At 38.4% G+C, this 27,900-nt stretch overlaps 1 protein-coding gene and 1 long non-coding RNA gene across 2 annotated transcripts in view; both read left to right on the top strand.

Annotated features, from left to right (window-relative positions):
- Window positions 1-3,191: 3,191 nt before the first annotated feature.
- LOC309673560 lies at window positions 3,192-15,622 on the top strand. The gene is made up of 3 exons (XR_014269323.1): window positions 3,192-3,220; window positions 13,869-13,952; window positions 15,489-15,622. It is a non-coding gene; the product is annotated as an uncharacterized lncRNA (long non-coding RNA).
- Window positions 15,623-15,632: 10 nt separating this feature from the next.
- HEATR5A (HEAT repeat containing 5A) overlaps window positions 15,633-27,900 on the top strand; it is a gene marked incomplete at its 5' end in the record, with an annotated part of 56,530 nt that continues 44,262 nt past the window's right edge. The window contains 7 exons of the mRNA XM_082485354.1: window positions 15,633-15,758; window positions 16,827-17,038; window positions 21,602-21,710; window positions 22,242-22,391; window positions 22,655-22,826; window positions 24,461-24,621; window positions 27,135-27,390. Of these exons, the coding sequence (XP_082341480.1) occupies window positions 15,633-15,758; window positions 16,827-17,038; window positions 21,602-21,710; window positions 22,242-22,391; window positions 22,655-22,826; window positions 24,461-24,621; window positions 27,135-27,390 (1,186 nt within the window). The remainder of the gene's footprint in view (window positions 15,759-16,826; window positions 17,039-21,601; window positions 21,711-22,241; window positions 22,392-22,654; window positions 22,827-24,460; window positions 24,622-27,134; window positions 27,391-27,900) is intronic.

Raw genomic sequence — 27,900 nt, 5'->3', positions numbered from 1 at the left:
CAATTAATCTAAAGACATTCCTTCTTACTGATTTTAAAATATAATGTAATTTGGTTTTGCTTGCTTTGTAATTACTTGGTGATTTTTCATCTGCTTTAAATCAGGCCCCTAGTCCTGCAATTCTTACTCCTGTCGACAGTCCCACTGAATTTGAAGGAATACATTGTTTTCTCTTCCTCTAGAGTCACTGAGGATTATAAAGCTGTAAGAAAGAAAATACATAGCTCAGAGGCATGTGTGACTGTATAGATATTCTACTATGACTGGAATTTGTATGGCAGAACTGATTCACGCCCTAAATCAGTCAACCCACTTTACCAAAATAGACTGACTAATGAGAAGATTAATCAGTAGGTTTGTGCATTGCAATTATTTGCCAGTTGCTTATTTTATTAAGTAATTTGCTATTGAAGCTCAGTCAGGACTAATGGGGAAATTGAATTAATAGATGGTGAATACATTTAATTGTCCAATTTTTGTCTGTTTTAGAACAGAATACTATTAACTTGCATGACTATTTTTTTATTTCAGGTTGAAAAGGGGAAAGATAAATATGGCATGCATTACCGCTGAAGTAGATGCTGATTTGAATCAGTGCATGGTTAACACTCTGTTGACCAACTTCGGGAAGAAAGCATATTAAAGAACCAAGGTTAGCTACAAATGCATTAAATACAGATTCTTACCCTCATGTAAGCACTGCTGGCACAGAGTAACCCTAAAGCCAAGGTACCCAGAGATGGAAGGAGCATCCTGCATCGGTATCTCTCGTTATTCTAATGGGATTCGTATGAGTTGAGCATTAAGAGAGCATTACTTAGAGCTGGTATCAGATATATTGGGGGCTGGGAGAGATCATTCTTGGGAAGAACTGAGCAAGACTGTGTTTCTTACTGATGATGTTTTTGCCTTGCCCTGTGCTCATGTAACATTCAGCATTAGAGATACTAATCTTGAGTGAGTATCTGCCTGTTACCACACCAGCGTGAATAATAGGCGTAATAACAATCCTAACAGCAATAATCTTCTAAAAATTATTCTAGATTTGGTTTTATTTTTTTTTGAGTCTTCAGAAATATTACCAGGTCTTTCTGTTACCTCAGGACTATTAGATAGAAAGCAGCCTTTGTTTTTCTGGAGTTCATTATGGAAAACGTCATAACACCAACAGTCTTTGAATATAAATTGTTCAGTTGACCTTTCTCACAAGTTGAATGCCAGACCGCTTTATGTTGAGCAGCAGCAACTCATTTTCTGATGAAAATGAGGTTAACTGAGCAAATAACTCTTTCCTGGGGGTGTACGTTATTTTCGATACCAGGGGTTAACACCTTTACACCAGTAGGAGTTTTCAGAGTTGATTTCTGTGAAATACATTATGGAAATAGTTTCCTGCTTCAGGTATGAGGCATTTATGTATTCTTCATTACCACATCCATTGGCAGATTTTTTTTGTAAAAGGTCATTGCATCAATGCTCATGTTTCTTTATCACAGGCAATTTAGTAAAAATGAAACCAGTGTCCATATACGGTAATGCAGCCTGGTGTTCTTGGCATCTATAAGCAAAATGTAATCAGGCAGTTCTGTGTGCACTCTTTGAATTACTCCTCAGTGGTATCATCTACATGACTGAATACAGATGTTCACGTATGCATGTAAACTTTACATGTTGAACCTATTTGAAGATTAATTACAAGCTTATGTAAGGACTAGACACGATTTCGGCTCCTATGCTTGTGCATCCCAGGCATTATTCCCTCCCCACGATGGTTTGCACCACTTCAAAGAAGATGGGCCCAGAGAACCCTGTTTGTGGAGAGGAATCTTAGTTTTCCACTCTGATGTTTAACTGATGTCGCACTGTGGGAATAAGCAGACAAAAGATCGTCTTTAAGATTTGTTGTCTAGTCAAAACCAGTCTTAATTCCAGAAGGCATTATTTCTTCATCTACTTTGTAGCAGCAGCTAAGCTTAAAACAGAACATCTCAGTCCCACCAAATTAACTTGTTGCTGGCAGAAACCGGACCTGATCTGTGTCTTTCAGTTTGCTGTGCTAGGTGTTTGGTAGGATGCAAACACAACAATCTGGACATGGCTGGGCATCAGCTACAAAACTACAATAAGATTATTGCTTGTTAATTTTAAACTAAGAAATGGTTGAAGGGCATATGTTTTCCCCTTAGTAAGACAGAAGTTAAATTCTGGTGACAGAATTCAGAAAAGAAAATCCCCCCAACAGAAATTTTCTCACAACCAGTGAAATTGCTTATGAAAATTTCCAAGGGTGGAGTCACTCCCGACGACGTCGCAACCTCTTTCAGTTGGAGCACCTAAGTGGTAGGAAAAAAGACCCCAGAACAGGTGAAGATCCTGGTGAAGCCCATGTCTGGCCTTGTCAGTACAACACAGAATGACTGCCTGGCGTGGGCATCCCCTCTGGATTTGGGTTCACAGCTTACGCTGGTGAACCCCAAGCATAACGGCTTTTGCAGATGTTGGGTTTGGCAAATGGTTGGGAGCACAGACGGGTGTTGCTGTGTTGCTGTTACTGTAGTGCTGCAGCGCTCGGGGGCCTCTCCAGACAGCACAGACGGGTGCCTGGGGGGTGGTGGTGGAATGAATATCAGAAGCCACGGCTGACTCTGATCGGAACCGGGTATAAACCTCAACGGGACCAACTGAATCACCTTAAAAAAAAAAAAAAAAAAAAAAGGCTATCTTAAGGAAAAAATAAAATAAAATAAATGGCCAAGACGGCTTTTTTGTCGCTGTTCTCGGTGGGAGCGCGCTAGCCGCTGCCACACCGAGCGGGACCAGCGCAGCGCGGAGCCCCCACCCCGCCGAACCCCGGCGCGACCCCCGGGGCGGTGACTCCCTCCGCTCCCCTCCCGGCACCCTGCCGCGGCCTCACGGCTGCCGCCGCCCCCCGGGGTTCCGCGCTCCCCCCGGGGCCGCCCAGGCCCCCTCCGGCGCTCGATGGCTCCGGGCCCGATTGCACAGCCCTGAGCAACGCCGGCGCCCTCCCTCTTCCCGCCCCGCCCTCCCCCCGCCGGCGGGCGGCAGCGGCGGCGGCCCGGCCGCAGGTCCCCGCCACCCCCCCCCGTGCCGGAGGAGGGCGGACGGAGGGAGCTGAGCCCCGCAGCAGCGCTGCCGCCGCCCCGCAGAGCGGCGCGGGAGGCTTGTGGCGGACCGAGCCGAGCCGCGCCGCGCCGGCCAGGTACCGCGGGCGGGGAGGGGCGGAGGGCGCCGGTCCTGCCCCGCCAGCTGCCGGGGCGTGCGAGGGGGCGAGGAAAGGGGCGCGGGGAGCCCCGGCGGCCGCCTGGGCGGGGGCGCGAAGGCTCGGAGAGGGGCACGGGAGGGTGGGGATGACCCTAAAGGAAGAAGGGTGCTAGCCTTCCCCCTCCCGCCCCCCCATCCCCGCCGGGCGGGAGGGGATGCCCGGGCTTGGCGCGGGGTGAGGGGTTGTGGGGAGGGGGGCAGAAGGGCCGAGGGAGCCCGCTGAGGGGCCGGGGCTGCGCGCGGCCTGCGCCTGAAAAGTGCTCGATCACCCCCGCAGCCGGCTGGGGGGGGTTGGGGGGGGGGGGTGGGTGAGGTAGAGCGGCCGGCGGCCGGGCGGCCCCCGGGCTCCCTCAGCACCGCCCGTCCCGTCCCGTCCCGTCCTCCGGTGCTACGGGGCCGGTCTCTCTCCTTCCCGTGAGGGGAGTGGAGGAAGGTCTTCTCGCCTCGGGGCGGGGGGCGAGGTAAGGCGGCCACACGCGTGGGGCCGGGCCGAGTGTGGCCCGCCGCGGTGTCACGGGCAGGGGCGGGAGAGCGACCGCGGCCCCCGGCGTGGGGTGAGCGGGAGTGGGGTAGGCGAGGGGTGGGTGTTTGCCTGGTACGGGTCGATACCCATCCTGAGACTGCGGGGACCGGTTCGGCATTGACTTTCTGCGAGTGTACCTCTTTTTAGAGGCTGTTTTAATATTTTCTTATACGTTTTTTTTTTTTTAATTAAGGATATCTGGGGGGGAAGGGTAGCAGTATTGGGCATTCGGGTATGCAGAAACGTTATCGCAGGCTTTTGCGGTTTGAATTGCGTGGCTGTCCAGGTGGGACAATGAGCAAGTCTGCACCGGCTAACTGGTAAAAACTTTGCACAGGGATGTAACACCAGTGAAGTTGCACTGGCGTTGACATTTTGGAATGTAGTAGATGTCGTAAGTTCAGTTAAAATAAGAGTAAGGTTTATTGAGATATGGGTGGAAGAATGATAAAAGGAGAGGAAGGCAGATAAGGTGAGTTCAGGTCTGTGCTTCTATTTAGGAAATTTTATATTTTTCGAAGTTTGAATTCATTATTTGTAATCTTTCTTTAAGTTTGGTGTTTGATTTAGTAGAATTAAATGTTTATAGTTGTGACCATGAATTGTACTAAACTTATATTTTACTCTCACATGCCAGAAATATTTTCCCTGTCTTCAGAAATAGTTAAGCTACATTGTATGTTTTGGTGTTTTGCTACATGATATGTAATATTCTCAGCTCGTGTATGAAACAACAATTGAGACCCAGAAGATTGATTACTTCTGGTTATGTGCTGAATGAAGTTTGGGTTTCTTTTCCTTTTCCTGATGGTTTCACACAATGAAAAGGAGGTGGGGGAGGGAGGAAACCAGTTTAATGTTACACTAAGTCTAGCCATATATTGAACACTTGTGCTTGATTCTTGAACAGAGGGTTGGTTTTATTGTCAGTAAAATATCTGAGTTACTGACTAGTTCATGATGTTGTATCCCAATATGTCAAAAACTTTGTTAATCAAAGCAGGATGATCTTCTGTTTTAAAATTCAGGACATCCGAATGAGGCAGGAGTTTAGAAACACCTCCTCACATAAACGTTTTCAGATTGTGGGATGTCTGTTCTATTCAGTTTTTACCATTGCAGTTTTTACTGTTTATAAGGAAGCAGAACCTTAAAAAAAGACATGAAGTATGTCTACATCTTCATTGCAAGCCAAAAAAGCATGAAATCTCTATGCAGCTACATTTTTTTAAGCTGTTTTGGAATTTTTTTGGTGAACAGCCATTTAAAATATCTAGAGAATCAACCATTGCAGTGAGGTATATCAGTGATTTATGCCCGGATAGTGGTCTCTGATCTGCCAAACAAGTCTCCTGCGGAGTCTGCACCTGTGAGGGCTTCTGCTGCTGCTGAATTTCTGTGTTGGCAAGGTTCAGTGCAGTTGAAGTCTAGTCATAGTACTAGTTAAGCTAGTACTATGGTAGCTCTAAAGATTTTCAGGAAAAGTAAATATACTTTTCCAGGATTTCAGGATATGTTCAGTAAAAATTTCCTGTGGTTTAATTTAATGCTAAGCTAGACTGGATTCAGCGTTTACCTTAACAGTTTACCTTAGCTACCTAATTGGTAGCTAAAATCAACCTGCACTTGGGATCATCCATATGCGTACTTATCACCTGCTGTAAGTTAATTTAACGTTTTAACAAAGAATTTAATTTCATGGAAGTCCTGTCATTGTGACAAAAGAAAACCCTGTCACTATACTCAGTTTGATATATTTTGTCTATATTAGATAAACAATATTCTCTACAGCATCATCAGGAATAAAGCTATGTTCAGATATATATTGAAATTGTTGTTAGGATTTAGGTGAATGTTTATACTTCCGTGATTTTTATGCACTTGCATCACTATCACACCATCTTTCAAACCTGCAAAGAAATAAACCTGAAGTATTCTGTGCACTTTTATTCAGTCTGAAGCTAGTTACTGCTTTTTGGAGTTCAGTTAGTCAAATTTGGGGGCGGGGGGGAAGTCTTTCAAATTCATTTTGTCAGAATCACACTTCCAGATACGATGCTGTTTTTCTATTAGAAGCATTGGTTAATTATTTTAATGCAGTTTGCCAGGTTGCCTGTAAATTAAACAATGTTCTGAGGTCCCTGTAATGGAGCCAAGTTTATCTTTTGACTGAAGCTTGCAGAAATGAATCTAACTAATATTCGAGAGTTGTGGGTGCTAGGGCGGACAGAGTGTGCCAGTAGTGCCTGCTGTGGAGCTCGGGAAATGGCTGGTTTCTCTCTCTCAATAACTGAATGTAGCTGTTTCTTGGTTTCCTGGAATAGTTCTTCTGGTGTGGCAATAAAGATTAAAGTGATGATAAGAAACATGAAAGCAAAGTATATGTACTTTTTAACATGATGAATGAATGTCTTCCAAATTCTGAGTTTGAAAAAATGTCTTGAATGCTTTGCATTGCTAAAACAGCCATTGCATTTCCAGGCACATTTTTCAGGGTATTTTTTCCCTACTTATGTCAAGCTTTGTCCTCGAAACTTCACAGAAATCATTCAGCATTCCTAGAAGACATTGTCTTGTCATTTCTTTCACACTTCAGCAAATGTATATTGTGTTGTAGTTCGTATCAATGTCACCATTATGTATGAGGGTTGTGGGTGGTCACATTCTTTGTGTGAATATTTTTAAAATCAGCAAACCCAGAACAAGGATTCTGATAGATTTCACTTAGATCTTTGTTGCCTGTAAGGTTTGTGTCTTTTTCAGATACAGGAGGATTCTTCTGAAACTTGGAAATCAATAGATGTGATGAGCATTTTGCTAGGAAAACCAGTCGTTTGGAACTGTTCCTGTGGGAGTGCGCAAGTACTTTGTATGAGCATCATTGTTCACAAAACATCAAAATACAGCCCTTTTGTTTTGCAACACAGATGAAAGTTGCTGAGAAACTGACAAGAATTCTGTTTGGGCTGTGTGATATTTGTTCTTTACCGCAGGGTGAAATGCCATGTGAACACAGCAAGACTTACATGGACAGTGCAATATATGAAGGTGCACTTGGATTATGTCTTTAACAAGTACCTGAGTAAATGCTACCAAATTTTCAATGACAGAATAGATGCATAGTTTTCCTGGGGCAAATTGCTTCATCCAGAAGACTGTTAAGTGAGAGCCTGAAAGAAAGGGGTCTTGTTTCAACATCTATGGTTTCAGAATCATGCTTCTAAGCTGGATAATTGCATACAAAAATACAACGTAAATGGAAGTTGTCCTAGTCTGAAATCTTCAGCGGTAATGAGAGGAAATGGATGGTTGTGTAATAATCTGTTATTTTTTGTTGCTTATAGTCAAACAGATTCTTTATTGCTTTTTCCTATTTGGATAAGCATGTGATGCAAGTGTGTACATATTTTTATTTAAAAAGGAAGATAGCTTGACTTGTGAGCAGAATTGAATCCCTTCATAACACAGAATATGCAATAAAACATACGAGTACTCAACTGCGAGATTTATTGACTGGTGCATTTTTCACATGCTAGTGCACCTAACATTTGATATTAAGACTTACAGTTCTGCTTGATTTAAAGGTCTGAAAACCTTGGACCCTCTTCTCCATGGCCTGGCATTCTTTTTCTCTGTGCTTTGGGCTGTGGTCTTGTAATGACTTTCTCTTGTGGCCCGTTCTTGCAAACTGCTGTCGAGCATCTCTGTTAGTCCCATCTTCTCCACGCTTGGCTTCAAATTTCACCACTGCTGACTAGTATAATATAACACTGCAAAATGCCTGGCATTCTTATAGCAGTGCATTAATTTGGGGTGAAAAGCAATCAAGTCTATTTGATACTGAGGAGTAATTTGGTCCAAATTAATGAGACTGATCACTGGTAAATTGAAGTGTGTGTGTGTATGCATAGAAAGACTGGGCTCTGGTTTCATAACCTCTTCATAGTCCTCCTCATCAAGGTTTTAATCAATTCAACATACCAGTACTTCTGCTAAAGAAACAGTGGAGTTTAACTTCTTCATTCTCTCTCTTTTTTTTTTTTTTTTTTTTTCTCCTCCTTCTCTTGATGTCTTGGTGCTGAAATGCCCAAAATTTTCTTGCATGTTTTCTTTGAAGCTACATGCAACAAAGCAGTCAAAGGGTACATGAAATTCACAGTTGTTTTTTTTTTTCAGCTGAATGAGGAGCCAAGTGTCATTAGCACTGCTGAACATAAAATATGAACAGAGGGGTCAATGTTGTGTTGGGACCAGCAGTTACCTGCCATGGCTTCATGTGGCTCTGCGGAGCAAAAAATTTAGGGCTTCTGCATACAGAGAAAAGGCACAAGTTGACTGAATGCTGAGGATCCTGCCACACAAAGGACATTGGCGTACTGACATACTTATAATGACACTTTTATTTAGCTTTGCCTTCTGTTACTGACAATTTTGAGGCAGACTGCTTCTCTGTGTTAGTTGGTAGTGGTTTGTGGAAGTCAGTAATTAAACAAAGGGCTGCCCTGTCTTTGGAGTAATAATAAATACCTTTATAGAATCATAGAATGAATCATAGAATGATTTAGGTTGGAAGGGACCTTGAAGATCATCGAGTTCCGACCCCCCTGCCATAGACAGGCACACCTCTCACTAGACCAGGTTTCCCAAGGCCACGTCCAGCCTGGCCTTGAACACCTCCAGGGATGGGGCCTCAACAGCCTCTCTGGGCAACCTGTTCCAGTGCCTCACCACCCTCCGAGTAAAGAATTTCTTCCTAATGTTTAATCTAAACCTGCCTTCTTCCAGTTTAAAGCCATTCCCCTTCGTCCTATCACTACATGCCCTAGTAAAAAGTCCTTCCCCAGCTCTCCTGTGTAGGCTGCAATAAGATTTCCCTGGAGCCTTCTCTTCTCCAGGCTGAACAGCCCCAACTCTTTCAGCCTCTCCTCATAGGAGAGGTGCTCCAGCCCTCGGATCATCCTCGTGGCTCTCCTCTGGGCATGCTTCAGCCGGTCCGTGTCCTTCTTATATTGGGGACTCTGGAGCTGGATGCAGTACTCCAGGTGGGGTCTCATGAGAGCGGAGTAGGAGAATCACCTCCTTTGACCTGCTGGCCACACTTCTTTTGATGCAGCCTAGAATATGGTTGGTCTTCTGGGCTGCGATTTCACATTGCTGGCTCATGTTGAGCTTCTCGTCAATCAGCACCCCCAGGTCCTTCTCCTCAGGGCTGCTCTCCAGCCATTCCCTGCTGAGCCTGTATTTGTGCTTGGGATTGCCCCGACCCAGATGTAAGACCTTGCACTTTGCCTTGTTGAACTGCATGAGGTTGGCTTGGGCCCACCTCTCCAGCCTGTCCAGCCTGTTCTGGATGGCATCCCTCCCCTCCAGCATGTCTACCTCGCCAAAGAGCTTGGTATCATCGGCAAACTTGCTGAGGGTGCACTCAACCCCACTGTCCATGTCACTGACAAAGATGTTGAACAGTACAGGTCCCAGTAACTAGATATCTAGATATTGAATCGTCTTCCCACTCCAATAGTATTTCCAGTGTCTAAACTCCAAGCTCATCTGAGCTGGGATTTTAGTTCTTGGCACTGAAATAATCAGAATTTATTTCTTATACAATTTTTAAGATTCTATCATTGTAGTTTATTTAAATTAGATGATTTCTACGTGTGCTATAAATTCTAGCGAAGTTACAGCTGAAGATAACTCAATCCTTGGTTCCCTGGGCAATCAGATCTCCTGTCTGAAGTTGCTGGGAGTTTGACCCTGTGCTTTTTGCCTTCTCCAGACCTCCCTGCCTCCTTAGGTTTGCCTCAATGATACACTGTAACCATCAGACTTTGGTCTATGTTTCATTCATTAATAGCTGAATTCAGCTGGTGCTTCAAGGTGGTTTTTCAGCCCAGCTGGCAAAAAGGGCACCATATTCGGTTTCTCTTGTTGGAAGTAAGCCCGAGGGAGCTGGGCAGGAGTTTTGTTTCTGTTTGGGAGACACTCTAAACAGACATGTGTGAGGGCTTAACATAGGCTTGAGCATCGATACTGTTGCCATGCTGTTAGCTCAGATGCATGGGTAACGATCATCCCATTAAACTTTTAAAACAGCGCTGCAGGAGTAACATTGATCTGAACTGTTAATGACTAGGAGTAAACGTGTCAGGCTGGAAGGCTTTCTCTTAAATGTATTGGTTCACTTGTTAGATAGATGATAATAAATCTTGCTTTCTGAGGAAAAAAACATGAATTTGAAGTCAGTTAAAATTCCACTGCGATGAAGTGAAGGACAGCTTGTAGCTAATGGTTGTGCTTCAGCTCTGGTTTTCAGTAGTGTGATGATTATGACGTTGATTGTGTAGTCAGCCCAATGGCAGCTGTTATGAAAACACTGGTAATTATTACTGGTCATTTTTTTGTCTTACTCATTACTATTACTCATAACTCATTTTTTAGTATTACTTGTTATTGGCAATGAGTAGCAGTGATCATTTCTTAGAAGAGTAATGTCCTTTTTACTTCTCTGCTAGACTAGTCTTTGGTACAAAATTGAACCCACAGGTTTATTATCTTTATGCTTTATATCAGGTTAAATGCAGAATTATTTTAATACTTGTGAAATTAGAAAAATATAAGTAATAATTATTAAGATAAGTTAATTGGCACTTTATTTTCTTTGCTACATAGTAGATGTAAAGGACCTAGATCCTCACCTAGATTGTATTCTAGATCCTGATCTGAGTGTCATGCTCAGAGAGCTCAGGTTGGTCTCATTTCTGTTTGAGCAGCACTTGTTCCTAGCAAAGAGAGACAAACCGCTGGAACAATGAGAGATCAAATGTGAGAAATCGTAAAAGAAAATAAATTTGGAAGTACATACTTGATCTGTGTGATAGTTTCCATTACTTGTGTTGATCTTCCTTGAAACGATGAGTCATAATTTAAAGGCTTAATTTTTGTAGCGAGAGATCACTTAGGAGTCTACTTTATTGCAGATTACTTTTTTTTTTTTTTTTTTTTGCAGAGACAAAATATGCCATGGGGTGGAAGGAAGGGGAAAAGTAAAATCCATTAAGTTGCCACTGTCACTCATAGCTTTTAATGTGTTGTATATTAATATTTGTCTTAGACTTCCATGTGAAAGAAATACAACAGTCTGTGGACTGCTGCCCTCAGCTTTTAAAGCCTGAGGAAATTAGCGATCTCAGAACAAACATACACAAAATAGATCTATGTGTTTTTTTGGCTCTGATGTAATTTTGTCGTGGGTGATCTGTTGGTTCTCATATTTCAAAACCAGCTACTAAAGGCAGCTATTCAGATCGGCAGCTATTTCCCTGGTTAAGTCACTTTTTTTTTTTATTTTTTAAAGATGACTATTAGTCCCTTTTTTCTCAGGAAGTTTAGAAACTCAATTGCTGTTGCCTTTTAATGCTTGATTCACCCTATATGCTTTTCAATTTACAGGGCAGCATTCCATCTAGTGCTTGTTCTAAGAGCTTTTCTGAGCTCTTTTCTGATCAGTCTTGAACAATCCTGCTTGCTAAATTGGCAGTCGGCAAATGAAAAATTTTTCATCAGTAATACAGTTACGTGACAGTTTTGTAGCATAGTGTAGATGTAAAATAAACTTACCTCACAGGAAAAAAGAGAGATTTTTGATTGATCTGCTCCTGTAGCACTGATGGGAAAGTAAATCTTGTGATCGCTTCAGTTATCTAAAGACAAAACCAAAAGGATGGTGCATCGTGCTAGCTAGATAATTCAGATTTTTTTTATCAGCTATGTGTGCCTTTTCATTTTTGTTGATGGCATAGTATGTGTTTCATTCAAAGAAATTTCACGTTTATTTTTCCAGATTGAGAAGGATCTAAATCATAACACCAGGGGAAAGTGACTTTCAAATAATTCAACATTTTTAAACATGGGTTTCATGGATGCATCTTTACATGTTTAGCTTGTACTTGCATCGATTTACTAGTGTGTGAGGATGCTCGAGAAACTGTAATACCCGCAATGGCTGGCATAACATTCGGTCTTTCCTCATGCTTGCCTAGCCCACCACATGGCTATGCCATACCTCTGATTAGAGCAGATTTGCACCTGTGTCTTGAGTGTATGTGTTTAGGTTTGATGTTTCCTTCTGCATTAGAAATTGCCTAGTAACATCTGTATGCATAACAAGGACATATTTAATATTAATCAAACCCAGCTCATCCCTGCATCTGTTCTGCTTTGCATAGCCTTGTAAGCACCGTGCCTTTTGTGGTGGTCTCCAGTCTGACTGCAAAACCAATATGCTGCAGTAAAAACTTGATTCCCTACATTTTCACAAGGTTGTATGCCTGTGCTCTTTTTATATTATTATTTTTTAAGCTTCCTAAGTATCTGTGGTGTACAGACTTACAACTCATTAAAGGAAGTCTCAGAAGGTGTTTGGGATAAGTTTTTTTGATAGGATGGAGAGTATACTGTTTTCTACGTAGCTTTGTGGAACCAAGGTTTGCTTGTTGGACAGCACTGGAAAGGTCAGGTCTGTGATTTTTATTTTGGTTTTTTTTCCGGGTGGTTAGTTCTCAGTTTCTACAAAACTAAATATTGCATAATGAACAATCAGCATCTGTAATTCAGAATGGACAGTCTTTCCTCTGAGAAATGCTAGCGTTTCTAGCCATCTTAGCAGGTGTTCATTATAAAGATCAGCAACTACACCATAACATTGTTTTTCATTTAGACTACGCAAATCCTAAAAATAATAAAATATTTCCAGTTGATTTTTACAAATATGTTCTTATACAGTAGAAGTGTCTCTCATAGAAACATGTTACAATAATAACTTCAGTGGAATGACCTGAACTTTTCTCTTTTACTAACATTAACAGAAGAACGCATGTAAGCAGTGTGAGTTGTGGGCAGGATCGTTTACAAAATGTAGACTCATACAGTTTGGAAGGGGCTCTGTGAGGTCTTTTTGTCCAACCATTCGCTCAAAGAAGGGTTAACTCTGAGTTCAGACCAGGTTGCTTAGGGTTTTGTCCAGTCTATTCTTAGAAACCCCTGAGGGTGTTCTGCAGCCTCTCAGCATCTATCCCAGTGGTTGATAATCCTTGCAGTGAAAATCTTTTATTCTTCTGTCCAATTGCAACATTCCCTATTTCAATTTATGATACTTCTGGTGTTATTCCCTCCCATATGCTTCGGTAAAGAACCTGTCTTGGTCTTCTTGGTAATCTTGCCTTGTGAAGGCTACTGTTAGGTCCCCCTGAGCTTTCTCTTCACCAGGCTGAACCCTGGTTCCCCAGGCTGAAAGAAGTTTAGATTACTTTGAAGTCTACGTGTACTTTTGATTTGTTCTCAACTTCACTCTTTTTAAGACTGATTGAAAACTGATTACTTTTAAAATAGCACACAGCCTGTGTTTCATGTCCTGCCAGACTAAGTTCAAGTTGAATGAGGTTTAAAAGGAAATGTTTTTGCCCATTGATTCTGATATTAATATTATATCTGGGAGCTATGAGAATGGATTGATAATCCTCATGTCTCTTTGTATTTCAGAACAGTTGAGTCACCTTTGCCAGCTCTGCTGGGTGTTGATTTAGACATGAATGCTGTTGTATTTTTTATGACAATGTTAAGGACATGGCCATTTGTGATAGCATTCCAGATTAATACAATAAATATTTTCCACCTATGCTTTTTGAGATCTATTGAATTAATTTAGGTCTGATGAAGGCACTGAAATCGTCTTTCTAGAAAATAATTATGGTATTAAGCTGTTTGAGCTTACTTTTGTTTTTTTGTTTGTTTTAGAGTTAATCTGAGTTTACAAAACAAATAAGAAAGGTGGTTTCAGTAGTTAAATGAATCAAATTGTATGGTGAATGTGATGGGTCCACCCAATTAAAATGCAACTTATAAACAGCTAATAATATTTATGGAGTTCCAGTTCAGTGCATTTTGCTGAGCTAATGACAATTGTCAGTATGCAAGACTTTGGAATTCTTGGGTTGTTTTTTTTGTAGAACAGACAGTATTTCATGTGGTTTTTAAAAGTTGATTTTTGTGTTAACTCTTTTTCTAGGAAATAGAGCTCTTGACATCCTTTATCCAAGAACCTGGAGCAGCAGAGAGACAGTTTTTACAATGAGAAGAAATTATCTGCTAGGTAAGTTAAGTGCCAACGTGTCTCAATGATCTGTTATCTTTTCAGTTGGGAAAACAACTGTGAGTTGTAATCCTCAGCTTTGTATGTAAGTTGAATCAGTTGCTGTGGTGGTAGGTGATTTAGCTACACTAAATGTTGGGACAGGCCTTGGGTGAGGTAAAAAGGAGGGTTTGTGACCTGTATGTGTAATGTCCATGCTGAGCCGTGATGAAATTCTACTCAAATATTCAATGAAATAATATGTAATCCTACTTTTTTGTATGTTTCAAAAAATGTGAGGATAGAGTTAAGCTCTGTGAGTGCTCTAGGAGTGAGGTAGCTGGTAAATTGTGAGCATCTATGTACTTAGGCAGATAAAATATATATATAGGTATACTTAGGTAAGTATATTTATCTCTTGACTGTCATTTTATAGTGCGGTGCCTTGTCAAGCTGCCTGGTATTTCAGGAAAGTTTGAAGTGACAGCTCATTATAGTAAATTAGATGTGACTAATTTCCTACGTGAGTAAATTTTACAGGAAAAATGTGTAGAAAGTAGTAAAGGTAACCTGCTGTGCATTTCATGGCAACCCAAGTACTGAATTATTTACCACTGCTTTGTATTGCCCATTTACTGTTTGATGGATCATTTTACGCTGTAATATTGTTACTGCATAGGAAAAAAATGTGTGTTCAGCAGTCTTGGTGACCTCTGGAAAGGATAGTTTATTTGGGAGTTTAAAATACAGTTGACATATTACCAGAATCTCCTTGACAATTTCTGTCTGCAAAGCCTACAGAATATTATATTTTGTAGTTTGAGGCTATATGGCGTTTAAGTAGTGGGGAAAAACAGTTATCATTGGAAGTGTTTTTCGTCTTGGTTTGCTTCTAGTTATGCCTGTTGACAATGTGGAAATTCCCAAAATAGTCTGAGACACATAAGTGAAATATAACTTCTTTTGAACTTCGGAATTTTTGAATCACCCTTTTTTCAGGTGTGGGTTTTTTTTTTGAAAAAGGCAGCGTTAGAGGTTTGTTCAGCGATGAAGTTCTGTTTTTTCTTTATGCCTTGCTTGGCATTGAGAATACATAAAGTGTTTGAATAAGATGTTAGCGTTTCTATTTGTGAATATAATTAACATGAGTCTGTTAGGTGTAGGTTACTGCTATTGCTGCACTTAATTCTAGATCACAAAAGTCATATTTGGGGCCAGTTGATCATTATTTTCAGGTATATATGTGATCAAGTACTAGTAAACCTCACTTCATGCAAAACAAGATGAAGAAAAAATAGTAGTTGAGTGAGAACCAGTCTGATTTTTCTGAAGTATATTTAACTTTAATTTGGATATTACATCAATACCATTGTCTCATTTCCAAAACCATTAGGTATTACTAAAGCCACCTAAATAAAACTACTGTAATATTTTCTTTTTTTTTTTTTTTAATTCTAAGTTTCCATTTGAAAGTTTAGTTTTAATAAGCCAAGCATAAATATAATATGGTTGCTGATTCTCTAGTATTTTTTTTCTTTTTTTTCTTTTTCTGTTTAGGTATTTAAACTTCTGATTCAGTCACCACATTAACGGGGAAGAAAACCTGATTGATTAACGCAGTTCTGGTGGTTTGTTTGTTTTGGTTTGGTTTTTTTTTTATTCCACTGTGTTTGAAGAGAGATTTGAGGACAATTTCAAGGAATGGAGTTAGCTCACAGTTTACTACTTAATGAAGAAGTATATAACCAGCTTGGTGAATTTCAAAAAGCAGAGTTCATTTTTGAATGGTTACGGTTTTTGGAAAAACTTTTACCAGTGACTAGCAGAGTAAGTATAATAAGACTTGAGAAGAAAAGCACATTATAGAGCTATTTCTCTCTATATTTTTTGTTGTTTTGTTTCAAAACAGAGCAGTATTCAATTTCATTTGCTTCACGTCTTTTGTGTACACGCAATGAAAGTATGTTCAGTGTTAGCAGTAACTTTCTAAATAGACACAGCCCTTCAAGTGACAGAGCCACTTGTCCAATGAAAGGAATTTGAGAAATAAGCATTAAGTGATTTTTTTAAAATTTATTTTAATTTATTATTTTAACTCAGATTATTAATGCGAGATTTTGCAACCCTGTGATGAAGAATGGCAGTCATGCTTCCATCTAGCATGGCACAATTATTTGGTAGTTCTTTAGCGAGCAAGAATGTAACATCTTTCTCTTTGTTTTTTATTTTCCTAATCAAATGATAAAATATCTGTTTCCAGCCAACTGTCCAATTGTTTGGTTCACTGTTTAGTGTATATTAAGTAGCATATGCGGATATTTAACAGTAAACCAACCTAGATAATGCTGTTTAAGAGATATGTTATTTATGTTAAAATATGTAAATGAAATACAGTGCCAGGTTCTTAACAAAAATAAAATTAAGAACACTTTAAAAACTGTTAAATAAGATTAAAATGGATGATTATTTTAAGGTAAGTTCTTTCCTTTCTAATGCTCAGCTTCTTGAAACTCTGCTAAAGTTGTTCTTTACTGAAACGACTATATTTCTATGAATTGTTTTATTTTAAACAGGAGTAAAAGAAGCAAGAAATGACAATTTTGTTTTAGCAAGATGGAACTATTTAAGTGCTATAGGGAAAATACTCCTGAAATCCTACTAGAAAGATTTATGCTCTGTAAAATGTGATTTTTTTTTTTTCAGCAAGAATAAAATATTCCCTATTTGAGATGTTTTTTCTTTAAGTAGAAAGGTGCAATAAAATGTTAATTTTTAATTAAGACTCTCAGAGTGTCAGAATGGTAATAATGGAAAGTAAAGAGAATTAGCATTAATTATCTTTAACTAACTTTGAAATTTAACTGAAATTTAACTGATTACTGGATTTCTTTCCAGGCTGATGTAAGGGAAAACCAGAAGAAACTGGTTGAACAATTGACTTCTTTATTAAACAATTCACCAGGACCTCCTACCAGAAGGCTTGTTGCCAAGAATTTAGCTGTACTTTATAGCACTGGAGACACTTTTTCTGTTTACCAAACAATTGACAAATGCAATGAACTCATTCGGAGTAAAGATGATTCACCAAGTTATCTGCCTACGAAACTGTAAGTATTTTTTTAACCCCAAACTTCAAATCTAGTAATAACAAGAGAGACAGATTTACTTGGTGAGAAGTTAATGTAGGAGAGGGTATGCTCCCTCATTTCTGCCCATTGTCCAGTAGAAGCTTTGTACCATATGACACACAGAATTTGGGAGCCTCCCTGATTAGTATCATTATTGTGGGTGTATCCAGCTGTCAAAAGTAATTTTTTCATGGTATTACTTCTCTAAAATTTTTAAACTTGAGTATTACAAAGAGAAACTGAATTCATCTGAAACCTGAAAACAAATTCAAATTGCTTGCTTCCTTCTAGGTATTATAACAATTTTATTTTAATCGTTTAATGCATGCTGCCTTCAGGGCAGAATTACGAGTATTTAAGTACTTGTGTAGCATTTTATATATTGCTTTCTGTGTCTTCACTTGAAAGTTTTGGGTAAGAAGTTCAGCTGCATGTTGGGGGGGGGGGAAGGCAAGTCAGTACTTTACAACATAAATTGCCCTTGAAAGTTTAATAAACTTAAAATATATTTTTCTTCCTTATCTAGAAGTTTCTTGTTACGATTCCTATAAATGTAACATAAAATGAATCACATTAAAACACTTTAAAATCACATTAATTTTGAAGTATTTAATGCAGAGGCAATCTGGTGGCTGATGGGAGTCAGTGTAGGTTGCATGTGTTAGAACAAAATTTGACCGACCTACCTACCTACCTAGTATTGACTGGATCCACTGGAAAGAAATACCTTGACTGATTTGAAAGCTAAGCTAAATTAATTCATTTGGGAGCGTAGGAATGCTAAACTCATTGCTGTAGTTCGTAATAACTATAATGACTGTAGTATGCTTTAAGGCAATAGGCAAAACTGAGGCTGGTTTATGCTTTCTGTTTTTGTTCAGTGAGGGGTCAAAACCAGCTTGCTATATAAATACTGCCATATTGAAGAAACCATGCTTTACAGCAAGTCAAACAAACACTGCTTGTTACCAAAAAGGTGAAGAAAGCTTTTCATAAGTAACTTAAAAAACATTAGTAAAAGAAAAAAAAATATTTACCTGACATGATGCACCTGAGTTCACTACCACAGCATAGATAATAAAACAAAGAAGGTGGTAGTATTAGTTACTCTATGTGTGCAGCAGGAACCAAAAGGGTAGAGGACAGTTGGTGATCTCCAGCCAGACGATTGGAAGTCAGGCCAGAGGGAATACCAGCAATGGGTAAGAGTTGTGCAGGGCAGGTGTTTGAAAAACAAGGAGAAGGTAATAAACTGAGCAGTGAAACAGAGAAGTATAACTCCAGGTGCAAAACACAGTTATTGAGTAAATTTCTTAATCTGACTGGGAAACTGGATATAATTAGCCAGAAACATTTGAAACGTTTGTACCAACAGAACTGAGAAGCATCAACTTTTATGGCAGGATACCAAATCAAATCTTAAGGTGCGGAAATATTATGAATAACCTTTGTTCCTAAAACAATGCACATCTTTCCCTATAGTGAAGAAAACTAAAGATAAAGGTAGAGATAATAAAACATCATTGTGTGTTAATGGTACAGTATACAAAGCAGAGCAGAATCCGTCTTCCTCCTTTGTTTCACAGGCTAATCCTGTTTCTGACAACCCAAGTGAAGTTTACTGATGTCGTGGTTTAGGCATCAGTTTTTTAAACAGTTTTTTGCAACGAGTCAGTTGTATTTTCCAATATAATAACATTTTTTGTTTCCTTCTTCTTCCAATTGACCTCCTGTGCAGTCTTCTGAGTTAAGAATAAGTTTGCTATAAAGATTCTTAGTCCTGCAAAGTAAATTACTGCTATAATACTGGCTCCTCACCAGTGAGATGCACTAACATTATAGGTGAGATGTAGTATGGGACAGAGTTCTGTGGATCTCCCTTGCTCAGGCTGCAAGATGCTACGCTGGACGGAGTGGGATGATGTCGGCATAGCAAGGGGGGATTATGGAGTCCATCGGCAGTAAGGCAGAAACGGCAAAGACAGACAGAAATGGCAGAAATCCAGACTCGGAAGGCAGAGGAGCAGCTGGGGGAGAGAGAGGTGGCAGTGTTCAGAATCCTGCTGTGTATGTAAGCAGCAGTGAGGAGAGGAAATAAGAGAAGTAGTGGAGAAAAAGGTAGCAGTAAAATACAGTTTACTTTGAAAAAAGGTTTGGAAAAGGGATTTCTTATAGTACTGGCACTGAGACAACAGGCTAAAGAAAAATAATTGGAGCTACAGAACTTGAGTAAAATCTTTCATCTTGGGCTGCAAGTATATGGAATACTTGGTGTTCAGTGAAGAAAAACTGCGCTTTTTTTTCTTGTAGGTTTTTTTTTTTATATCTCGATTCAAGTGTTGTGTGTGTTTGCCGTCTGTCCTTATTTAGCATACATGTTCACGTTGTCTGGTAGCAACGCTTCACCATCATTGTTCACAATATTTTGATTCACCTGGAAACTCCTTTAAATAAAGTTTCCAGTGAATTGTTCTCTTGTCTCATAAATTATCGTTTTTCTTCTTTCATATAGGTGGAAGATGGAAATGTTTTAGGCAATCATCTTAAAAAGAACCTTAGTTAGGTGCTCATCTCCTGCTAAAATTGAGTATGATATGAATGCTATATCAGATCAGATAAACAGGTCATGTAGTGCGAATATGTCTTATTACTTTACTTAAAATCACAAAGTTTTCAAAATATCCACTAGGGCTGCTTTTAAACCATAAGCATTTTGAAAGCATTTGGCTGGTCAGCAAGCTTTTATAGCTGATCTCAGTGCTATGTTACCACATGTTTAAGTATCTTAGTTCTGTATTTTTGTTGGTACCTCTCCAAGTACAATTGTTAAGGCAAAACTTGAGAGAAAACAGCTTAAATATATAGAGAGTCGTATATCAAAATGGAGGCGTGCTGCCAGGGAGGAAAAAATATAGGCAGAGAGGCTTTTCCCTGCAAAACTTGTATAAATTTACAGGCTCCCTCGGAAACTTCTGGCTGTTGCTTGTGATTTGACAGGTAAAGTGACTCAATAGTTAATACAGTTTGGACTTAGTGAAGAACCATTTGTGAAGAAAAAAAAAAAGACAGCTAGAGTTATGATACGATCCTAGAAGGCAGTCAGAAGAGCTTCCTAAGTACTATGCTTTGAACTTTTATAGAAACTTAAATATTAACATGCAGAAATAGCTGGATTCTCGTCTTCGGTTGAGTAGATGTTACTCATCAACAAATATTGCCACTTTGCTGCTTGAAATCACTGTTCAACACGGGTTGACTCTTTCATACGATGCTTAAGCACATGACAGAACAGCCAACCATGTAAGAGTGTTTGCAGGTTATACCATGATGTAATAAGGTAGTTCTGGTTTAAGAACTGGTTCTGGTTTAAGTTCTAGTCTAAGTTTTTTTGGTCTATGTTTGTTAAATATTCGTTCTTTGGATTATGATGTGAAATATATATTATTTTGTCTTGAAGCTAATTAAAGACAGTATCTGTGACCATAAGAGGATCAATTTAGTAGTAAGGTGGTGCAATTGTAATTTTATGCCCAGCCACACCATGAACAAAATTAAAATCCAAACTGTTGGTGTGTACTCAGTTGGGTAAAAGCAATAAGGAAAATGTTGCTTTGACAAAACCAGGATTTTGGTATGATAAGGGATAAAGAATATCAGTTTTGGTTTTTTTACCGCGCTTTGCCATTTAGGGAATTACTGTTAATATTAAATGCATTTTTCTAATTAAGAATGTGTTCAGTATGAGATTTTAAAATTCTTTATGTGAAACTTGAACTCAGTTGGGGAATAAGTAAAATGTTGTGTTCTTGAAGTAGACGCTGAGCAGTGTCACTACACATTTTAGTAGGTCTGGCCAAAGAGCTGAAAGCTGATTAAAGATATAATTTCTTTTTTCCTTGTATTCATCAGATAAATTGGTTTAGTTACAGATCTGTCAATACAAAAGCAAAGTGTTTTCCTTAATCAATTATTCAAAGGAAAACACTCTTTAATTAAGCAACTCTATTTTTTTTCCTCAATATTATATACTTTTATTTCCTTCAAGGTGTTTCCTTAATACGTTCCTTATATATAAATGTCAGAATTGTAATCATTAGACCATTTGCAGTCTACTGTTGACCATTGAGTTATATAAATAAACTTCTCCCTGGCTACTACTGGCAGCATCTGCTGTAGCGCAGTGCCATAAGCCGCATGATGCAGGGCATGCTTAGTTAGAATTTAATGTTAAGGTTTAATGGTGGATATGAAAATTGTATTCCTATTGTAAAATTTATTGGAAGATTGTATTACCTGAATTCTTGTGTCATCCAATTTATTTTTGCCAACCCTTCTATCTGCATTTCTCCTAGAGAGTGAGTATGTGCCACACACAGACCGTTTTTTTAATTTTGTTTTTTCCTTTTGATAATCCACTTACATTTTTGGGACATTCTATTTAGTTATTTTGTTGTTTGCCCATTGATTACGTTAGTCGTCTTAATCCCGTTCATCTATTACTGCATCCATTTTCACGCGTATTTGGATTTGCTTTTGTTTTAGTGCTGCGGTGGTATGCTTGGGCTATTTATACAAAAAATTGGGAAGAATTTTGGGAAACAGTTTTACTGACACCGTTGGGAATGTGCTTAAAGCAATGAAGAATGCAGAGGTATTGGAACAGCATGTTTAAAAAATGATTGGAAAAATAATAGGATGTTTACTGTTGGTAGACGGACCAATGAATAGGAGAAAGTGCATGATACCAAAATATGAAAAAATTGTGGAAAAACACAGGATAAAAATCAATGTCTAAATTCCAAAGAATTACCAAAGGGATAATAGATTATGACTATAAAAGGGTGGATCATAGCTATTCTCAAACTGATTTCATGAAAGAACTTGATAAACTAGAAAATCTAATTGCCTTATTAATGAGAATGTTTTTGCTCCAGCCTGTACTTCATGTTTTGAGTTTTAAACTGCTAGTGAGTATTTTCCAGTAGAACACAGAATTACTATTTTTCACTTGCTTGTAGTGTTATAGAGCAAGTTATTAGCTTTGACTTACTTCCACATAAAAAGATCTCCAAAAGTTTAAAAGACCAAAAACATCGTTTACCTATTTCAGTAGTTGGCATTTTGTATTTCCAAGGAGCCCAGGGTTACAAAGCTTTAACATTTTTCTTTTTTAATTTTTCAGTCTCAAGGTCGTTATGAAATCATGCTTAGTTTGCAAAATATATTAAATGGTTTAGGAGCTGCTGCTATCCCCTGTCACAGAGATATTTACAAAGCTGCCCGATCATGTTTGACAGATCGATCCATGGCAGTCCGCTGTGCTGCTGCAAAGGTAAAGTACTGTAATAGCTGTTTTTATAAAGTAAGCTCCCTAAATAAAATTTTGTTTTGGTGGATGACGAACACAGCAGTAAACACACTGTTTGCTTATCTTTATTTCTTTGATATTGCCTCGGCAGCAAAAATTCAAGTCATTTTAGTATGAAGCAACATGCTTATTTTGTTAGGGGGAACTCTGTTTATTACATAGCAAACTAAAGTTTGTACTGAGTGCTTTTTGACGTAAGAACATTTTTATTTCCCTTTTTTGTCTAGTGTCTTCTCGAACTTCAGAATGAAGCAGTATTTATGTGGAGTACAGACCTGGATAGTGTTCTGACTTTGTGTTTTAAATCCTTTGAAGGTTCCAATTATGATGTGCGATTAGCGGTTTCAAAACTTTTAGGCACAGTATTGGCTAGAGCTTTAACATCTAAACAGAAAACAGGTAAAGTATGTACTTTGTTTGCTGATTCCTCATCTGTAAATAATCTGTCAGATGATCAGGAACTCTCAAGCTCTGTTGAAGCCCAAAGTAAAATCACAATGTGGCTGTTCATATCTCTGGTTTGGTCTTTTTTGTAACATTTTTATTGTGAAGTGCTGTGGATTTTGTTGTGTTAACCTATATATATATATTTATCAAATAATAAAAAAAGAAAAATATTTGGTAAAACTGTTTTTCTATGTTACAAGATTGTTATTGTATGGAGAAAAATTACTAGTCTCAAGAATTTAAAGGCAAGATTAATTTCAGCAGTGTAGAAAGCACTAAGATTTGTGGGAGTATCTCTTTGTCAGACAAAAGAGTTAAGGATACCTTTTCAAGCTGTTTTTCCACAATCATCAATATCACATCTGGATTATCTAGCAGTACAAATGTGGTCAGAAGCAGAAATGAGCATGCAGTTTTGTTCGCTCGACAGACCGTGTAACAGTTTTTGCTGACAGACTGTACTTGATCTAACTGAAGCATCCTGGCATGAAGTTAACATCTCCAATCTTTGCTGTCATTCAGACTGGATGTTTTCAGTCCAGTCTTAGGAGCCCAAAGCTAAAAATCTGACTGTAATCTAAGTAAAATATAACAGGGTGCAGAGTCTGATTCAGACTGTTTGCTCTGCTTTTAATGACATAGAGAAGACCTTTGGTGCAATGAGCAGCAAGTGACAAAATTACATGCCTTTAAGCCCAGTTTATCGCCCTTCAGAATTCTTCTTGAGGCTGTGTATTTGCATTGGAGACTCTGAAGTCTTGATTTATAAAATACTTTTCTAAGAATCTGTTGGAGAGAATTATTTTGTTACAGAATACAATCACCACTCTTCCCAATAAAGTAAAAAAAAATAAAATACTCTGACCTCTTTATAGACTCAGTAGTTTTCTATAATCTTTGTAAGCAGTGTGGTTGTATTTCTAGAGTGCTAAGATAAGGTTATGTAAGAAGCTCATAAACTGGTTGATTATTTTTAGTTTTTTTATTTATTTTAGTTATTTTTAGTTAAAAAAAGTTAGAGCTAAGTGAGGCAGAAGCTAGTTGGGGGCTAGAAGGGGCTGGAGGGAACAGTACATGAAGTGCAGGGTTCTGAAGTTTCTGCATTGTATCTGATAACCTGCTGATAATGGGTTGGGTTTTGGGGGGATTTTTTGGACATGACTGTCTCGAATCCTTTCCTTCCTTTTCCCATTTCAATACTTGGTAGAGAATGAAAAATTCAGTGAAAATTTTTAGGTCACTTAGCTTGCACAGTGTGCAGTCATCATGCAAAGTTTGCACACACATCCTAGCATGTATTTTGTATGAACTTTCTATCAAGAAATAAAACTACAGAATAGGAATCAGGGATAAATAATTTTCATAGAAGATCGCAAACATATTCTATTATTGTCATTCTTTTGGAGAGCTGACTCCTAAAATGTCTGAGTTTCTGTTGTGAAATTATGCTCAGAGTATTTGGATTTGATTGTGATACTGATTTTGTGCAAATGTTTTTTTCTAACACAATTAGAGTTGAAACTTTTCTTCTATGGCGTAACAAGTTTTACAGAGCTATTTCTCTAAAGATTTACATCTATTCTTAGTATCCACCAGGCATAACTTCCGCAGAATCTCTTTGGAAGAAGTGATGGAGCTATTGGGAACTGGATTTCTGCGTGGAAGTTGTGGATTTCTACGAGCCAGTGGTGATATGTTGAAAGGGACAAGTTCAGTCAGCAGAGATGTTAGAGTTGGAGTCACCCAGGTTTGGATTACATTATTTAGGATTTTCTGAGATTGCTAAACAGTCCTATAATAACTGTTTCGTGTTCCATATATCTCTTATGTCATCCTTTTTTGTATCTGATCAAATATATGTAATTTAAAATAAGGGTTTACATCTTGAGTTATGCTAGAAAGAAAAGAAAAAAGATTTCTGATGTTGCTTATTGTTTACCTGATAGTTTGAAATTTCCAAAATGAAATATGTATTACTTCTGAAAGTTTCACATGATATGAGTTTCAAGTAAGTGACCTAAATAAGTACTTTCCTTAAATTTTTAATTCAAAACTTAATACCTTATGTCTAAAAATGAAAGAAGTTACAAGAATTCTTAGCACTTAGAATAGTTTCATTCAGTATAGGGACATTGCCGGTCCTGTTTGAAAGAATGGTTATGCTTTGAGTAAGTGCGTGAAAAATAAGGAAAACAGAATTTAATGGAAAAAAACATGAATACCTGTTTTGCTGTGTTCCAGGATGCCCAGTTAGAGGATAGAGTCTTGTTAACTGAGCAGGACTGAAGTCAGACCATATAATGCACGCTGGTAAAAACAGTATAAATTTTTCAGATAACATCAGATTGGCTTCTTCCTGTAAATATTATCTTGAACAGTATTTACATGCTAATACCTAGATATTCGAATGTTAAGCCTGTGAATCAAGACTAAAGGTCATGATGAACATTTACATATCAAACAGCTGTGATTATTTTAATATGTTACAGTCCCCGCAGCTATTTGATATTTCCCCTTTGCTAGTAAGGGAGTTCTTCAGTGCATTTCAACTTTTTTTTGCAGTGCAAAAAATCTGTAAATTAGCTTGAATTATGAAAGAAGCTGCCAGACGTTGCACTGAAACAGCTAGAAGGTGCTCACAAATTGTCTTCTATGCTCAGATCATGCTGGGTGGAAGCATTAACTTCTGGCAGAGAGACAGAAAAGCTGGGGAACAATAATACCTTGACAGCTATTTGCCTAGAAAATGCATGCCAGACTCCTAGGTTGTTCTATATACATGGTGGTTTTATTAGTTTTCCAGGAATAGATATTTCAGTTACGTGGTTTGACTATTTGTACTGGTTTTGGAGGTTGTCTCCTTTTTCATGCATTCCTATGTTAACACAATAATACCTGTGCTAGATGGTACACTCTAACTGTACCAGAACAGTTAAAATACTGCAATGTTTCTAGATGAAAAACTTGAGAAATTGTGTGTATATCAGTGCCTGTGAGCAGAAAACACTTGCAGTTATAAAATATATCCATTATTATGTGAATCGCAGCTTATTATAAATAAAAAATAAGAACAACACTGAAGATTACTTCTTACATATGGAAAAATAATTTATATTTGTTCAAGACACTGCCAGGTTCAAGATGTAGTTCAAAATATAGCCATGGCACAAGTCTGTTTATCCTGTTAAATTCCTCAGTTTTTAAATCTGTAAAACAACAGGGGTAATGTATTGGTACATTATGAAGCCTAAGTAGTATTTTTCAAGAGCCACTAGATGCCAACAGGATCTAGTAGTACAATTTCTCTGTCCACAGTACTTCACTTTCTTTTACATGAATGATTTTGTTGTTAATATTAGACAGGAGACAAAGTATATATAAGGCAAATATAGAAGTTCATTAATATGGGTAGTAGTTGTGAACTTTCTTATATGGAATTTTGTGTGTTCATGTGTATATTCTCTCTCTCTTTTTCTTTTTTTTTTTTATTCCCTTTTCTTGATGGTAGCACATCTATTCATTAGAAAAAAAATCCAACACTTGCCCACGGTCAGCATTTGTAAGGGAGCGTATTATGTGGCAAAAGAAACGGTCTTGCGGTGATTGGATTTGTAAAGTGACTCTGCATTCTTTGTCTTTGTTGTGACAAACATAGTCTTCTTATGGTACCTCCATTGCAAGGCAAACAATTAAAATTCATTGAGATGAAGAGCAGTGCTTGGGGGCTGCAAATATTCCCTAATTCAAAGCCCATAATAACAAAATTCCCTCAGGGTTGTGGGTTATAGTTTTGTAACATAGTAGTTCTTAAAATGCAATCATACATTAAATTTGGGTTCCATGTGCAGAATGTTAAATAGCTGGAAGCTGTTGTTCAGTGAGACCAAACACAATGTTTTACATAACAAGTGCCTGAGCAGGGTAAACTGCCATTTCTCACACTCGGGAGTGAAGTAACATGGGCAAGCAGCTTGAATTAACTTTCAAACAAAGCAAGCTGCAATATTGCTGGTACAGTTTTGGTACAGTTTTGATAATAAGTTAAATTATTTAAATAGATTTAAAAAAACTGCAGCTACCTGAAAATGAGAACATGCGTGATTTATGGATGCATAATGTATAAGTAATCTCAGTTTAGTGGTGTTCTAGTTGTGGCAATGTGCAGAGATTAAAATAAAAAAAAAAGTATGTGGGATAGCTGGAAGTGGTTTTCCAGATGATTTTGCTCTAAAATACGGCTTCTTTTCAAATCTCTTCCAGGCATATGTGGTATTTGTCTCTACATTAGGAGCACAATGGCTTGAAAGGAACTTCTCTGCCTTCCTTTCCCATATTCTAGATCTCGTGTCTCAGTCTCACCCTAAGGCTATTCAGAGTCAGATGGATGCTATCGGCTGTCGCCGCTGTGTTTCATTTATCCTTCGAGCTACAGTAGGAGGCCTTCTTGGGGAAAAAGCTCAAATTGCAGCTGCCAAGGAGATTTGTCAGGCCATCTGGAAACTGAAGAAAGTTGTGGGTATGGGTCTAACAAGATTATCCATTTGGGCCTCTGTTCTTCCTTTTTTAAGTGATTGTCCAACTTCGTAATCCAGAGACTGCAGAAATAGAATATATAGTGCTGATTTATTACCATAATAATGTAGAGGGCTTTTGATGTACTGCTTTGTTTTTAACTTGAGTTGGTTATTTGTTTGTGCATGTCTGTGTTTGTGCATGTGTGTACCCACACAACTGTAAACATCATTTTTAACACTTCTTCCCTGGTAAATAGAATTCTAACCAATTACAAGTATAATAAAATAATAAATATATGCAGTAATAAAGTATAGACAGTATTGTAAAATAAGTTAAATTGGCAGTTAATATATGTCTAGCCAGATTCTGCATTCCTGTTCAGAGCAGCTGAGACTACTGATGGTTCAAAAAAGAAGCATTTGTTCCTAATTGACAAAATGAACATTTCTGGTGGAGGAAACAGATCTCTTGCATGATAAGGTCTTGTACGCAACTTTGAAAAAAAGCTGCT

This window comes from Vanellus vanellus (assembly GCF_965231255.1).
Source record: "Vanellus vanellus genome assembly, chromosome: 6".
Classification (NCBI taxonomy): Eukaryota; Metazoa; Chordata; class Aves; order Charadriiformes; family Charadriidae; genus Vanellus; species Vanellus vanellus.
The sequence above is the reverse complement of the archived record's forward strand: the minus strand, read 5'-3'. Positions and strand labels throughout refer to the sequence as shown.